Source organism: Epinephelus moara, chromosome 2 (assembly GCF_006386435.1).
Source record: "Epinephelus moara isolate mb chromosome 2, YSFRI_EMoa_1.0, whole genome shotgun sequence".
NCBI classification, from domain to species: domain Eukaryota; kingdom Metazoa; phylum Chordata; class Actinopteri; order Perciformes; family Serranidae; genus Epinephelus; species Epinephelus moara.
This window is the reverse complement of record NC_065507.1, coordinates 11,830,594-11,847,926: the sequence shown is the minus strand read 5'-3', so window position 1 is coordinate 11,847,926 and position 17,333 is coordinate 11,830,594. Positions and strand designations below refer to the sequence as shown.

Below are 17,333 nucleotides of genomic sequence, written 5' to 3'. Positions count from 1 at the left end.
AATCAGTATTCAAAGTTTAATTTGAGCATTTTTCATCCCTATAATCTTTGAATGCGTTTCATAAATGGAGCAACACCTGCACACTAGTTCAGGCAGTCAACTCGAGCTGCACTGATTCATACACACACATCATACGTCACTCTATATATGTCATCTACAAAACACATCCTTCCAAATTACTCTGCAAAATCTTCCCAGCTCTGTCTTTGCCTTGTCAATACCGCTGCTGCCCTGTATCAGTACTGCTGCTCGCTCTTTCAGCCCCACTTCCATCCCAACATCCACCTGCAGGCCCCGGCTAAGGGGGGAATATTTAATCATCTTTCCCCAATATCTCCTGTAAACATATCTGCGGGGAGCGATGAGGCTGGAGTCTAGATGCCAAATTCTAACTATGTTCTTCTATTGAAATAAACATGAGTGGTCTGGCTGCAATAGACTTTTACTTCCACCCTTTATCGTTGTTTTAAACATTGTTATTTTGGTGTTGCACATTATTATTTGGTGTTGCATAGAGTGAGCAAAGCAGATTGCTTTTGAAGAAATGTTTCACATAAACAGCAACAAAACTAAACATTAGAAAGAAAAGAAGATGTCATACCTCGCCTAGCAAATAGATTCAAGTTGCAGCACTCCAGGTGAATGTTCAGATGAGGCTCTAGGTGTCTAATTGCTCATAAATGTTTCTTCTCCTTAGGTACGATCCCCCCCTTGCTCAAAACAGGAGATCCCATCTCGGACAACATGTCAGGCAGCGGGGGACTGAAGATGGTGGTGACCATCACCTCTGTTCTCGTGGTGGCCGTCCTGGTCTTTATCATGCTCATGGTGCTAAAGAGGAGACGGAGGGAGCAGAGGCTCAAGAGACTCAGAGGTGAGCTGAAGATAAAATGATGGTTTATTTTGTATGAAGTGCATCTTATAGAGTAAGAATACACTTCATCTGAATGACAAAAAGAAGACTCCACATCAGGTAGTCCTTAAGCACATTCGCATGCTGAATACACACATGTAAAAAGACGTGCACTTGTCCAGTGTGTGTCCAGTGTGTGAGTGCCATGTAATTAAAATCATTTTGTGCTCTGCTGCACCTGAACCAGTTAAGCTGAGTTAAACCAAAATGGAGGCTAAAATTCGCCTTTTTAATTAAGAACGTAGTTGTCTCTTCAAGTGAAACACCTCCATGTTCATTTTTCAAAGTCTTTCACATGCTGTCGTTGCCTTTTTGTAAGCTGAATTGTCAGTGACTGTACAGTGTTTCCACCGCTGTAGCTTATCAACTAGGACAGTACTATTATGGTATTAACTACCTCTTTGCTGACTTCACAGATGCCAAAAGCCTGGCAGAAATGCTGATGAGGTATGTATGCTTAATTTTAATTTATGCCCGCTGTTTTCCTTTAAGCAGCGGACATAAATCACAGTGTAGCCCAGAGTTACAGTACCTATCAGTAAAAATCAAATATATTGCACTCAGGATATGCTGTCCCTCTTGCCTCCTTACAGCTACTTATCAACTTAAATGGAACTGAATTAGCATTTCTGCGATACAATGCAAAACCACGCAGCTGAAAAGTAATGAAATTTTCTCATTAATCTGCGCAGTAAGAACACACGGACTCCAGACACAGTGAACAAGCAGCAGCAGACGTTAAGAATGCACATCGACATCCCCAGAGCCCAGCTCCTCATCGAGGAGAGGGACACCATGGAGACAATCGGTAAGATGCTTGAAGTGAGACCTTGTGCTCGTCAGCCTCCATCTTCATTGTACTTACAAATGACATGAATGTCTTATTCTCCTATCTCTGTTTTGTTTCCTTGCTCTACTTCCTTTTGTTCCTTCCTGCCTCTCCTCTCTCTCCCTGCTATTTTTCTGTCTCGTAGATGACAGGTCCACCGTGCTGCTGACAGACAATGACTTCGGGGAGACAAATAAGCAAAAATCCTCCACAGTGACCCACACAGTCCACTACCAGTCTCTGTCCCAGGCCACCGGACCACTGGTGGACGTGTCCGATGCCAGGCCTGGAACCAGTGAGTCCCACCACCGTCAGTGCTCATCATTTATTTCCTTTACTACTAATAATAATACCAGTACTGTGTTACTAACATTAACATAATGTTGAATAAGTGTCTTGTGGTTTATTTGGTTACTCTGCAGCCATGAACGTCACACTGCTGATTTGCTTCCTCAATCTACACAGTTATATTCTCATAGATGGGTGTCACTTTAAAGGAGCTGTATGCGACATTCAGAGCATGTCGTGAGTGACCTGGCCAAGAGGGCAGCATAAAGCATTGTTACAAGTTACAACAAGGCAAACAGACATATACAACTGTCATACACAACAAATCGATAAAAACCACAGTATGCAATTAACATGAAATACAAGGTCCCGGAGCAAGAACAAATATGATTTGAGTATAATTGCTAAAATGATTAAGGAACAATCACATTGACCAAAAGAGCTAATTTCTCGATCCTTTAAATTCGACTTAAATTCCCTCACAGTGATCAGCTCTGCCAGTTTCACATCTTTCTGTAAATTATTCCAGGAAGAAGGAGCAGCATATTTAAGAGCTTTTTTCGCCGAGTTCTGTTCTCACCCTTGGAACCAGCATTTGTAGAATATTATGAGAGCGAAGGCCATATTGATTTTGGTTTCTGCGCATGTATGTAGACAGATAAGAGGAACCAGGCCAAGAATAGATGTTATATAAAAACAACCAAAGCAAGAGCCTGCAGACATACAAAGATGGCCATTTAGCGGTGGCATATAGAGTACGGTGGCGTATGCGATTTCCACAACCAGTAATAAAGCGCAAAGCACAATGGTACACAGTGTCTAACTTCTTTAGGCACTGGTCAGGGGCATTCATGAAAAGCAAATCATCATAATCCAGCAGAGGTAAAAAAGTTGCAGATATCAAGTGTTTCCTTGATTCAGAGTCAGAGCTGGGATTGCTTACACATGGCTCTCAACATGGAGGTGGCTGAACTGGGAGCTAGAAGCTAATGATGCTAACAGGACTAACAGTGCAAACAACAGCAACAGTGCTGAGGGTGGACTTATGTTTCTGCATGGGGACAGTGTTTTCAGCAGTAACCACTGAATGAGTGCAGTGCAGAGTGGCAGTGATTAGCTAGCCAGTGGGATATACACACACAGGAACTCAGATGCACTCACATGCACGCGCCACAGAAGTTTTGATTACAACACAGAGAGAGAGAGCCTGACTTCATTCTTTGCTCAGGACGCCATTACTCCACCATATCTTTACAAAGCAAATAGTAGTTTGCTGCTGTAATAATGCTCTGAATGCCACATACAGCACTTTAAAAAAATATTTGCCTAAGCACCATAAAATACAAACACTTGTAATAGCATTTCACTGCACAGTCATCTAAATAACAAGCAAGGAAAATAGCTTTTCCACTTTGTCTTTGCTTAACCATAAACAACCCGTGAGCCGCCTTCCAGCAGTGAGATTACAAAGACGCTGCGGCCGTGCTGCAGAGCTTCTGGTGTTTCAGCTCCACTGAAGCAGAACAGATGAAGACTAGCGATCTCCCTGCCTCATCTTGACACGTCCTCACCTGTTTGCCCCGCTCCAACTGGCCAGTTGGGCCTGAGTGCACACACGCACGCACAGATGTGGACACACACGCTCAGATTAGTGGTGCACTGAAATGATTTTGTGCAGTCAGTGCAAAAATTGGATATTTTCCCACCCAAATTAGCCAATACAGATTCAAATACCATTACTAATGTTCACTTTTGAGATTGTTTTAGCACAGATAGACATGCAAGTTGTCTTGTGCGTATTGATTGGTTTCAAATGAAAGTTTTGTGTCTAATTTTAAACTTAAGTTGCACACTCCAAACAGAAGCACAACATATCAGTTCAATAATCTGCCAAATATCACGAGGATATAAGCTGCTTTTTCCATGAACATACCGTGCTTTATAAGTATGTTCATTATCTGCAGTCAGCAACAGTATGGCCACATATTAGGGCATCTGAAACACACACTCACTCACACACACATGGCTCAGTATAATAAAAACACATGCGCAAGGATATAAAATTCATAGACACACACACACACACACACACACACACAAGCATTTACACATCAGCTTATAGTGGTATGAGCGGTTCGTTTAACCTGGCCAGTGGGGCATGAACTCACTTTGCTGACTCATCCCTTTTTTCCCCCCTCCCTGCTGTTAGCCAAACACCTCCATCATTTCATCCCTCCGTCCCCGCTGATAGGATTACTGTCTGACCTACTACAATTACCAGCACCATTCTTCTCTGCACAGATCCAATCCAGACCCTTTTCTAAAGGCTCCCACTCTGATTTGGCCCAGCGGTGCACAGAGCAGCCGCCTGTCTGGGTCAGGCTGAATATGATACTATTTATATGTCTATATAGAGACAGTTAGATCTCAAGATGGATGATAATGTCATTGCAGAGAGCTGCGGGATGGTAATGTTCACTGCTCGCTGAAGGGGTGAACTGTGGATTTGTACCGCAACACAGTGGGAAAGACACATATTCCCCTTCTCGTTCTAAGGTTCCAGCTATAAATCATGCAGTTTTTGGTTTCTGAAGAGACACATCTAAACAGCTGTTTGGATATTAGCTGGGTCACTGTATGTATGATCAAAAATTCAGCTGTTTGTCTTGCAGCTGAAGGTGCGGTAATTCCTAAATGCTGCTGGAGGCAAATGTGTCCCTGTTGGCTTGAATGTATTTGTTTGTTTGTTTGTTTGATGCCATCCCTAAAGACAGCATTTTTTATTCTGTGCAGGGATGACAGAAATATTTTATTTCCATTCTATTATTGACAGAGTTATTTGGAAATGAAATACTCTCTTGGAGACTAACACAGTTGCCATAATTGGATTTTGAAGGAGAAATTTGAAGAAATGCAATTTATACTATCCAATCCCAGCTATGCACGACTCTGTCAGGGAACACTGTGTGCTTATAAATGGAATAATAATTTATGGTTTTATTCAAGCACTAATATCTATTTATTCACAGAATAGAAGCTCCCAGACTTGAATTTTGAGTTCAGTAAAAGTGCAAGTTAATGTGTCAGAGAAGTGGAAAATGGAGTAGCTGTTATTAGCTCTGTTCATCAACAGTTTGTCCCGCTCTCAACAGATCCCACTGCCAGACGCACTGCCAAAGCTGGTCCTGCCGCGGCGCGGAGCCGCTATGCCAGCCAGTGGACCCTGAACCGGCCTCACCCCACCAGCTCCTCACACACCCTGACCACTGACTGGAGACTCCCTACGCCACGTGCCACCGGATCTGTGGACAAGGAGAGCGACAGCTACAGTGTCAGCCCCTCACAGGACACAGGTAGAGTGGAGCAGGGTGGAGTGTGACCATCACAGCTATCCAGGAACAACATGGACTCAGCCTTTTTTTAGAGTAAAGATTGAAGAGATGGGCGTGTGTGACAGAAATCATGTTGATTTGTGACGTTTTTTAGCATGATGGCGACCTGCATGGCTCTCACTTTGGTTTCTGTGCAATCCAAAACACACTGGCAGTAGATTTTCCGTTTGAAAGTGTAACTTTGGGGCGTGCTCTTGGCTGAAGCTTTCAGGGTGTGACTCCAACTTAAACTTACACCATTTCCCACTTTGTCTTCGATACTTTTTTAGTAGATAAAAAAAATAAAAACAAACCAAAAAACACCTCATAAATAAAGTTAAATTTCACCTTTCACCTTCTACAACACCAGTTAAAGTTGTGTATCTTGATGTGTGATTATCAGATCGTGCACGGAGCAGCATGGTATCAACAGAGAGTGCGTCATCCACCTACGAGGAGCTGGCCAGAGCCTACGAACACGCCAAGATGGAAGAGCAGCTCCGCCACGCCAAGTTCACCATCACCGAGTGCTTCATCTCTGACACCTCATCCGAACAGATGACAGCAGGGACCAACGACTACACTGACAGCCTGACCTCCAGCACACCGTCTGAGTCGGGCATCTGCCGCTTTACCGCCTCGCCGCCCAAACCTCAGGATGTCAGTCGGGTCATGACCATGGCCGTGCCCAAGGCACACAGACCTGGTGAGGAAGCGAAGTTTACCACACAGCTCATTCAGCCTTATATTTCCCCTTAATTATCACGCAACCCCTCCGTCGCCTTACCTTTCTGGCAGTACATTTTGAAATCATCATCTAGCTTTCATTTTTATTTTCTACAGGAAACCAGTTTAGAATCACTACAGAGTGATACTAGTTGCTTAGCAAATATTGAAAGGTCCTTTTGCATTCACCCACACCTCTCTCACCTTTTAACATATAATAAAAGATAACAGAACAGTTAACACAGGGACACAGGATAAGAACTTGTATCACATAATTTTTCTTGGCAGAAGAGTTGTCAATAATTTGGTCTCTATGTTTAAAGCTGTTTTGCCAATCAGGTTGTAGGAAACTATATGGTATCACTTATTCGTTTGTTGTTTGAGGAAACCCCTCAAATATCTCTTAAGATTAATTCATAAAGATTGACTTTTTATGCACTCAGTAGATTTGGAATTTGTTAAAATATGTGTTAGTGAGCACCTAAACTTTTCCAAGATAATCCATCCAACGGGCAGGTGGCAAATCAAGAAACTGATTAAACAGCATCGTTACTACACAGGTGTGCCTTTTGATGATCACAATAAAAGGACACTTTGGTATGTGTAGTTTTGTCACACAACGTAAAGCCACAGATGTTGCAAGTTTTGAGGGACGGCAGGAATGTCCACCAGAGCTGTGAATTAAATATTCACTTAGCTACCATAAGACATGTCCAATGTTGATTCTGTAAATCTGGCAGTACATCCAACTGGCCTTATCAGTTGTAGACCGCATGTAACCACTCAAGCCCAGGACCTCGACATTAATGTTTTTACCTGCAAGATCATCTGGGACCAGCTCCCAAACAGCTGATGCAACAGTTGGTTTACACAACCAAATAATATCTGCACAAATCTTCAAAAACTGTCTCAGGGAAGCACATCTGCATACTCATTGTTCTTACCAGGGTCTTGACCTGACTTGTGCAGTTGTGAGGCCGGTTGGATGTACTGCCAAATTCACACAAATGACACTGGAGACGTCGTATGGTAGTGAAATGAACATTCAGTTCACGGGCAACAGCTCCTATGGATTTCCTGCAGTCAGGATGCCAATGACACACTCCCTCAAAACATGTGACATCTGTGGCACTGTGGTGTGTAATTAAACTGCACAATTCAGAGCGGCCTTTTACTGTGACTATCCCAAGGCACAGCTGTGTAGTAATGACGCTGTTTAATCAGCTTCTTGAAATGCAACACCTGTCAGTGGATGGATTATCTTGGAAAAGGAGAAGTGCTCATTAAGACGGATTTTAACAAATTTTTGACACAAATTTGAGAGAAATACATCTATTGAGTGCATGAAAAAAGTCTTAAATCTTAAACTTTTAAAAGATGAGAGCAAAAACAAAAGTGTTGCATCTAAATTTTGGTGCAGTGTATGTTTATGACAACACAAATCTGATCAGACCTCTTGGCACAGCACGTGTGCATGGACAGAAACATACCAAAAAGTTAACAGCACAGTCATCCATCCTTATATAGTGTTTCTCTTATGTCATACAGAAACACGTATAACCACCTTAGAGGGATCAAAACAATGTCATGTAGCCCTTGGTCCAATCTGTTTACCACTGAACATCTATAAGGTCTTCATCTTACAGTATCTGAACCTTCAGACACCCGGAGCTTTGTTACATGCCTGCATGTGGACAGTGAAGGACCAAGAGGCCTTTCAAAAACACCTTAACCATTACCATGGATGAATCGTACACCCTCATACATACTATTGTTATTCATGATGACATTCACATACTTAAATATTTAATATTTGTTCCACGACAGCCACCACTTCAACTTTGATCAGCTTTCAATCCTGTTGTGCATCCCATTAGTCCTCAGACTGTTGTTATACACCATATAAACTATCACATAGTACACAAGACTCTAACTGGAAGTGTACCAGCATTTTTCTAGGCCCTCTGTGGGTGTAGCTCATTTTTTTCTCCAACTTTCAGAGCCTCAACCCAGTAGGCAAGCCCATCACACATCATGAGCACGGATTATGAGATTCAGTTCTTCCTATAGCACCCCAGGGATGCCTTTTATTGAAAGAAAACAGAAAACTTTTCTTGCCAGTGAATGTTATTTTTTAAACTACATGAAGGCTCTGTCTCAAAAGTCTTTCATTACATCTGCAGTTTGAGGAAAGCTGCATTGCTGTCCTGTGCTCTCCTCTCAGGTTGTAGTCTTACCTTACATGACCCGCTGCTCCTCCGAGTTGTCCTGCAGATCAATTACAAGTTCTGGCAGAACATGCCAGCGAGCTGCAGACCACACACAGACATTCAAACAGACAGACATGTGTACACAGCTCATCCATCATCCTGTCCACCGCCATGTTATAGAGTGTCTGGGGCCACTGATAATTAGCGTTGTTGGAGGTGTCCTGTCTGAGGACTGGTAACATAGGTGTGTTTGTGTGTGTGTGTGTGTGTGCGCACAGGGGTACACGTTCCCAGAATCCTCAGTTTGATCAGACAAGGGTTGAGGCCATCAGATCTGCGTCTTAAGTTTCAAGCCTCATTATGTTTTGAACGTTTGCGCACAGGACGGCAGACTCATATCACCATTTCACTGGGGAGAGAGGGCACCTAAAGGCTATCTGTCAACCTTATCTGACGCTATTGTCACTCAGTACAAAACAGCACTTAGCCGCCACAGTGGAGTTCAGTGTAATAGCAGACTCTTAGACTGGTGTGGCATCGCTGAGTGCTAGACGCTGGTGTCAGTTACTTTGGGGGAAACATTATCGGCATAAGAATCAGGCTGTGTTGCCTCTACAGTTTCCTGGTCGGTTGCGGACTGTTACAAACTGTGTTTTAATATTGCAAAAAATATATATAAGCCTTCATATAGAAAGTTTGGTGTAAGCAGGAAAATTGGAAGCACATTTCTTATGTCTTGAGTAATTCTGCCTAAATGTGTTTTATATATTTACATTAGTGTGTTAGCGTTTTCAGCTTTTTTAGCTCTGTCAAGTGTTATGTATTTCAGCTGACTCTACAGTCTATGAAGTGTAAGACAAGGCAAATAAGAAAAAACAAGCTGGGGTATAAAATGAAGAGAATAAAAGTCACAGTCGCAGTGTAAGAATTGAATAATTTGATTTATTAAAAGGCAGCAGCAAACAGAAAAGTCTTCAGCCTAGATTTACCCAGATACAGTAAGGAGTAGCTGGATTCACACATGTTTTTTAATCACAGGATCTCAAGCGCTTAGAGATGAGCCTTTGTAAATGACTGCTCTGACCAATGTTAATTTTTATTGTAAGAATTTGTTGCTGCATATGAATAAGTTGACTGTTAATTTCTTGTTAACTAGTCCTACTATTGTAACACTGGCCAAAAGTATGTGGAAACACAAATATTTCATTCATTTGTGACGCCTTATTTCAAAACCGGGGTTTGATATGGAATAAAGGAAGCCCTCTCACATTGCATCCAGTCATTTTACCCAGCATTTATATGTGTAAAAATAGGATCTGCACACTTGGAAGCTTGGTTAATTAAAGATACTTGCATTGATCCAAGTGTGCAGATCCTATTTTTACACAAGTTTACACATGGTTTTCTGGCACCATGGCATACTCTGGTCGTGAGTGCGGTGATTTGTTCCTTGTTTCTACAACCCAGCATTTATATAAAAATACTGAGTGCCGCTTTACTATTCACTGTAACAAATGGGCCTCGCCCAAACAATGAAAAAGAGTCCAAGACCAAAAGTCCATAAAAGTATGTGAACAAGAGGAGTCCAACTACTTTTTATAGTTATGGTGATCAGTTAATCACTTTTTAGTTCTTTATTTGTGCATATAATAACTTAAAACAAAAGAAAAAATATACAGTAACATAAGAAAATGTACCAGCGGGATGAAAAAACCCCTGAGGGAACCTACAATGAAATTAGACTGCTAAATACTATATGCTTGCTACCAATTTACAAACAGACTTTTTTTTTGTTCATTCAGTACAGGTATGTTATAGGTACAGAGAAGGTAACAAATGGTATGAACATTCCCTCTCCCACCCTCAACATTTACAAACACCCCTGCACCCTCCACCCCCACCCCTACGGTCTCTATTCAAATTAACATGTCACACTTAATTACTGGAGTGCTGGTTCTTGAGGCACTGAGAACATTAGGTTGGAAATCTGTGATATTGTGTCTTTCCAAAGGCTGAGAGTTGAGGACTTTGCTTTGTTGATCCTTACTGTGGATAGTTCGAGCATCACTATATCATCATCACTAAAATAAGCTAAGCACTGGTAAATGTGGAGTGATTTTGGCGATCATTTTCGTTGTTGCGGTTGAGCCAGAGAGCCTCTGTTTTTCAAACAAGTTCAGTTTAGAGTCATCGTTAACTAAGAGAAGAATTGGGTCTCTAGGGATTCGATGACCAATCATGTCAGATATCACTGTCGTTCTAACCCAAAATTCAGTAAAGATTAGGAATGGCTTTGGTGGTGTATTTCCTCTGGGGAGTCCAGTATATCCTATGGCATACGTTGAAATGGATCAACTGGTGATTTCCAATCAAAAATATTGGAGATAAAAAAAACGGGAATAAAAGGGAAATCAAAAATGAGGAAAGACGAAGCGAAGCAAAAAGTCTGCTCCATATAACTGTACCTCTTTATCTCGTTTACCCTTTACCTTTATAATCTGCAGTAAAAATAAATGTTCTCTCCCCTCCTGTAAATTCTAAGCAGAGTGTATAACAGTATTAATGTACTGAAACCCAGACCCAGCGCAGAGCAGTTTGACTGACAGCTGGCGAATGACCCAGCTTCAACCCCATCTGTGTCTCTATTACATCTGACTGACCTGAGCTGACCTCACCTTGTGTTGTGGAGGCCAAAGGCAGCTTCTCATTCATCTCGCTCTCTCTCAGTCTCATCTCATTTCATGTGACCACCCACATCTGACAAACTTGTTATGAGAGTAACAGTTTATTTATTTGTGCTCTCTCTCTTCAGTGCCTCATAAGAGCAAATCCATTGGGTCCGTGTCCCATTACAGCTTGTTCCTCAGCACTTTGCTCGTAAACTTTTTACAGCGGTGCAGGTAATTACAGGGCTACAGGCAACAGGCAGCTTATGATAGGCTTGTAAAAATGTTGCGTGTGTCCCTGAATGACACACACAGTATAGAAATGCAGGTCGGAGGAAACATGAGCCTTCGAAGATGCAACAGACGCTTACACAGATCGATGGCTCGGCAGACTGTTGCTGTTGTATTCTGGTTATATACATACTGTCCCATTACTGTACAATCTGCAATTTACTGGCTGATGAATTTTCAAACTACATCTCTAATGAGCTCCCACAGAAACACTTAAATCTATATTTAATTCAATTAACACTCCTAGCCATTCATCATCTTTGCTGGCACTAATCGGGCTTATTATAAAACACAGTAAATTATTCATTCTCCCTGTGAACCCAGAAATCCATTCTCCAAGGTCACATGTTGGAGTGAATCTGCAGACGGCCTCGTCTGTGCTGGCATTAACGCTGAGTGGCTGGCAAGAAGCGTGCGTGTACATACATACGGTATACGCTTACATTAGTGCACACGTGGGCTGTCTACATGTGAGTGTGCCGGCACGTGTGGGAGAGCGAACACGTGTTGAAAAGTTATTTTAGCGATGAATTGTACACCTGTAAATGCTTAGTGATCTCTGGTCCTCTGAAAGCTGAATGTTTCCACAGTCATGAAACAATACAGACAGATCCTCTGCTCATTAAGTGTTGCATCACACCAGATCTGGCAACCCAACACCCTTTTTGTGAGAGACTAATTTGCTCTGTTAAATATGTAATCCAATCAGTAAAACGGATTCAATAACGGTAGAGGTACTATAAACTCACTGAACTGAATCAGAGTGTCTCTCCCTCTATTTCTCATCCTCTTATCTAACCCTTCACACAATTACTTAAAGATTGAAGAGGCAGCTTTTAATCGTGCTGTATCACTCAGTCAAGGTATTAAATCTGACCTGGTTTATCTTGCTACAGGCACGTACAAGTTTTCTGTTTCCTAATAAGACTCCAGTTCCTCCTCTCCTACAGTGTAGCTAAAGTTGCAGCAGAGAGGGAGTTCGATAAAACTGCAAGCACAAATTTATGTAGTATATATATATATATATATATATATATATATATATATATGTGTGTGTGTATATATATATATATAGGCATAGTCCATCATTCAGTTTCTTCGCAGTAAGAAAAGATAACTCAATAACTTAATCTCTGCGTCACTCCCTGACTATGATAGCAAAGATAACATTGTAATATCCAGCTCCCTATTACATTATGTTCTGCACATTCCTCCTGATAGCAACTATAAAATCAAATAGATTCACACTAGGTGGAAAATTGGTATTACATTAAAATAATAGTTATGCGAATCATAATGGCGGAAGGGCCCGAAGTGTAACAGTGTGAATGTGAGTTAAATATGGATTCTCTCTCTGTGCAGTTAATTCAAACCAAGAGGAAGACATAATACAAATGGAGAAATTCCGAAATGTTAAGAGCACATACTGTACACAGTGGGGATCCCAGAGAGTCTGCGGGGGCGAGAGACTCTCTGGTGAATATCATCATGGAACCAAACTGACCCCATTTGCAAACAGCACCAGTGGGGAGCGGCTGAGGCCTCTGCGTGCTGACACCATCCTGTCTGCAGTGTTGGATATTTCTTACAGTCAGAATATACATGTAGCTCAAAGCATTTAAAAAAGAAAAATAAAGTCCTGGGTGTCTTTTAAAAATAATTATTCAAATGTCAGTGTTTTATATGAGTTTTTGTTGTTATTGTTAAATTTTTAATAATATCTTCACGACACATATCATTTTTGTAATATCATTATTCTCATGCAGTTTCACATGCAGTTGATAATGAAATAATTTTTCCCTGACGCCCAAAATACATGGGATACAGTTGCAGCAAGACATGTCTGCCACAGCATGTCCGCAGCAGAGCGAGTCCATTATGATCAACTGAAGCTGCTACACTGACCACGAAAGTCACACTTGCCAGCCAAGGCACCACGCCGCTCAATGTTATTTTTACGAGTCTATTTTTTCTTCTCTGTGTGTGGCTCCGCAGCCCTCCAGTAGGTAAAAACTACATAGAAGTGGGTAAAAAATAAGTATAACCTGTTTAAAAATGATAAAAATTATCAAATTGATGCATCCTGTTGTTAAAACGATCCAGTAAATTCATTTAGAAGCAAGTAATATAACCTATGCGCCTCTAAATCCTGTCTAACCAACTGCATTATCACTTGGCAAAACTCAATACACACACAGTGAAGCTGGCAGCAACCACACGCTGCAAAAACTGATTCTGTGTATCAGGTAAAATCCCAACTCCAATACGTGACGCGACGTGACTGTGCCCCATGTCTTTATGTCGGAATTTTGTGGGGGAGGCCCTCTGGGTAGGGGGCCACCGATCGGCAGATCCGCAACTGGGTTTTACAACCCACTTTTATAAGGGTTTTCAGCCCTTTCTTTGTTTTTGTTTTAGCAAAATAGCTAAAAAATAGACACTTTAAGTTTCCTGCCCGCCATCCAGCAGCAGACAGAAACAGTTAGTGACTAACTGGTGAACATTGTGGTGTATTTAGAAGCTAAAGAGTCAGATATTTCCCTCAGGAGTGTGTGGAGACCAAAAACAGAGCTAAAAGGATGCATGCTTACATTTTTAAAGTGTGCTGAGTCTGCTGAGTGTGTGAATTTGGTGATATGTCAACAAGATCACAGTGCACTATAGGCTTTTCTACTGTCTGCAGTAACCAATCACTGCTACTCATTCATATCGACTTCATAAGGTCACATGACTGTTGTCTTTACAGCTTGTTCCTCTGCCCCCAGGTGGCCTAAGAAATCAATCAAGGCTGCTTTAAAGTATTCTCATTACTGTCCAACAGCTCATCAGAATATCACTGTGCATGAAGACAAACTATATTTGGACTAAACATTAATTATCTCCTGTGTCCTCCCAGGAGGAGAGCTGGTCCACCTGCCACCTTACCTCCGTATGGACTTCCTGTTGAACCGCGGCGTGCCACTGGCAGCCCGAGGTGGAGGGGTCAGCAGCAGCAGTGGCAGCAGCAGCAGTGGTGGAGGAGGAGGAGGAGGCGGAGGTGGTGGTAGTGGAGGAGGAGGAGCAGGAGCAAGTGGAGTTGGTGCTGGTGCTACAGGGGAAACAAGAGGAGCAGGAGGAGGTGGAGGAGGAGCCATGGGCCAGACCTGCCTGGAACCCCAGAGGAGCCGTACCCTGAAGAGGCCACCTCCCATGGAGCCCACCCCCATGGAAGTGCCGTCACCCAGGGAGGTGCAGCAGTGGCAGCCAGGAACTGCCTCCACCCTCCCCCACAGGGATGTCCGGGAGAGGGGAGAGGCCCGGGGTGAGGTCCGGGCAGAGGTCCCCTCCTCGGGAGACCTGGCCCAAGCACAGGCTGCCAAGCTCAGCACTTCCCAGGAGTCACTGCTGGACTCCAGAGGACACCTGAAACAGAGCAACAACCCCTATGCCAAGTCTTACACTCTGGTATAACACTGGGACACACACCGGACTGCTTCAGACAACAGGACTACTGCAGACACACTGGAGGAAGAAGGACAGGAGACAGACGACAGGCACAGGATGGACAGTTTACCACAACAGAAATTGTTGTATATAGAGCCTTTCTGAAGTGGATGCTTTTCTTTGAGTCTGTCTTTCTTTCTTTCACTCTTTTCTTTCTTTCCTCTCTCGCTCTTCTCTGTTGCTTTCACACTTTTCATTCTCTCACACCTCGCTCCTCTTCTGATGAATTTTCTCTCACAGTTTTTATTTTCTACTTGAGTATTCTTTTATTCTAAAGTGACAACATATGAGGATTGCCAAAATGATTTATTTAAAAATTTGAGAAAGAGAAAAAATACTATTGAATTTATATCAAGGACAATTATAGTCATTATTATTATTACTATTATTATTATATAAAAAGAAAAAAATATCTAAAAAACAAGAAGGGAAAGGGAGGAGGAGGAGGACTCTGCAGGAGAACATTGCTTTCTTAATTTATTTTTATTTTATTGTCGCAGTGTGATGAAATCTGTGATTGGGTAACTGAGGGGGTTTTTAGCACTACAAAGAGCCAATAGAGGAGAAGAAGAGTGACGCCGGACACGACCGCCAATGCTGACCAATCGTAATGTTTTTCAACCTTTCTGACGACTGCATGGCGACTGATCAAATGACAATTAATAGGAATGGCTGGAAATCCAAAAAAAAAAAGAGAGAATTTTTGTCACACTATGAAATTATACAATGTGAATATATATAAAGAGATCACTTTTATTTGTGGATATTACGGGGAAAATGATTTGGTTAATAAAGTCCTTAGTCATGTTTGCACACATCTGACTTTGATTCATATTGGTGGAGCCCAACATTCGTCCATGTCTCTGTTTGTCCCACTCTCTATGACCTATGTTTTGCTCACACTTTCCACCTGTCACTTGGGCAGCTGTGGCTCAGGAGGTAGAACAGGTCGTCCACTAATCGGAAGATCAGTGGTTTGACCCCCTGCTCCTCCAGTCTGCATGCCAAAGCAACCTTGAGCAAGATACTGAACCTCCTATTGCTCCCAATGGCTGTTCCATTGGTGTGTGAGTGTGTTAAATCCTGAGTAGTGTAGGTCCATTCACCATTTACTTAGGTTCTTATTGGTTCGACTTGAAGTGGACCATCCTTAAATCTATGCCTGATAATTACGTCTTCAATGTGACATCAGGAACTATGCTGAGAACCGGCATGTGGTTATTAACTTTGGCACCTAATGGCTTGTGTTCCCATTGTCACAGGTTTAATGGGGTGTACTGTTTGTACGAGTAATTTCCTTCCCCACATTGTTAAATATAAGAGGGGCCGGTAAAATTTAGTATTACACAAGATAATAGCAAAGAAAAGCCTGAAGATATAAACATAATTTGGTTTTGCGGAATATATTACTGATTGTATTTTATCCGGTTTATCATGTCGTGATCCCTCAGATTTGTGACGTGAACCACTGATGAATTTTGAGGATTAGACCTTTTTGTTCCTGCAGTAGTTTGGGTCAAAGTGCATCGGTTTTCCTTTCAGCGCTGGTTTCTCTCCCTTTCTGTTACACTCACTCTTTCCTCTCTTTTTTGCCAAGTCACTTTGTTGTTTTTGTATCTCTAAGTTTAACACAATCTTCTCCACACTGATTTATTTGAGGAATGACTAAACTAAGGTCATGTGAATTGCACAGTACTCTCTAGTCTGACCTGCCAAACATTGGTGACCCTCTTGCCTAAAGGGGGTCAAACAGAGGGTCAAACCACTGCAGAGATCCAATCCATTTAAAACCTGATATCCCAACACAGCAGTGACCAAACAGTCATCGATTAAGCTTCACAAGCGTCATACTTCTGTTTAATTTGTGACCTTATTAGATGACAAATATCTGGCTGCAGTATGGAGGGTTAAAGGGTCACTACCATGATTTATGTCAGTTCATTAGTCATGATGTCATCACGGTTATTTCAGCCTGGGCTTGCAACCTGCAGTGCTTGTTTACAACAGAAAGCCTCAGTTACATTCTTGGGGCTTGAAGGGGTCTAATGGAAGACACCATTGAATTGCATGATGCGAAGTGTGGCATCTGGTGTTTTGGGGCTTCAGGGAATCAGTCATTTCTACACTGACTTAAAAAATTGGCGTCACAATTTTTCCAATTCTATGACAGGGCGATACGATTACTTGTGGAAGTACTCTTAACACACACAAACTTCTGTTCGCGTATAATTTACATTTTCCCCAGATAATAAAGCTTGGAAAGCTGTTTATGTTTTTAACAATTCATTTAAAAATAGCAGACTTGGATTTAAAGCCTGTTTCAAATGAACAAAAAGGTGTCGTGAAAAAAACAGATTCTGCAATAAGCTTTTAAGATGATTTTTTTTTTTAAGGGATTACCTTGAAGACTTGACAGTAAGTATAGGAAATACTTTCACATCCACGTACTACATAAACAGAGCTCTGGCACACAAATATATTATTATTCTAATAATAAAACAAACCTGTCATATTTACTGAGTAGGATTATTCATGTGTAGAAGTTGTTTTCATGCA

General features: G+C 41.9%; 1 protein-coding gene across 2 annotated transcripts in view; it reads left to right on the top strand.

Annotated features, from left to right (window-relative positions):
* Positions 1-15,593, top strand: part of dscamb (Down syndrome cell adhesion molecule b) — a 156,201-nt gene extending 140,608 nt beyond the window's left edge. Inside the window, exons 27-33 of one of the 2 annotated variants that reach the window (XM_050072287.1) lie at positions 698-874; positions 1,330-1,360; positions 1,606-1,721; positions 1,888-2,037; positions 5,183-5,383; positions 5,805-6,107; positions 14,191-15,593. In XM_050072287.1, the coding sequence (XP_049928244.1) occupies positions 698-874; positions 1,330-1,360; positions 1,606-1,721; positions 1,888-2,037; positions 5,183-5,383; positions 5,805-6,107; positions 14,191-14,744 (1,532 nt within the window). In that variant the 3' untranslated portion in view covers positions 14,745-15,593. Of the gene's footprint in view, positions 1-697; positions 875-1,329; positions 1,361-1,605; positions 1,722-1,887; positions 2,053-5,182; positions 5,384-5,804; positions 6,108-14,190 lie in introns of both variants that reach the window. The other variant, XM_050072278.1, reaches the window with a different exon arrangement.
* The last annotated feature ends 1,740 nt before the right edge of the window (positions 15,594-17,333 follow it).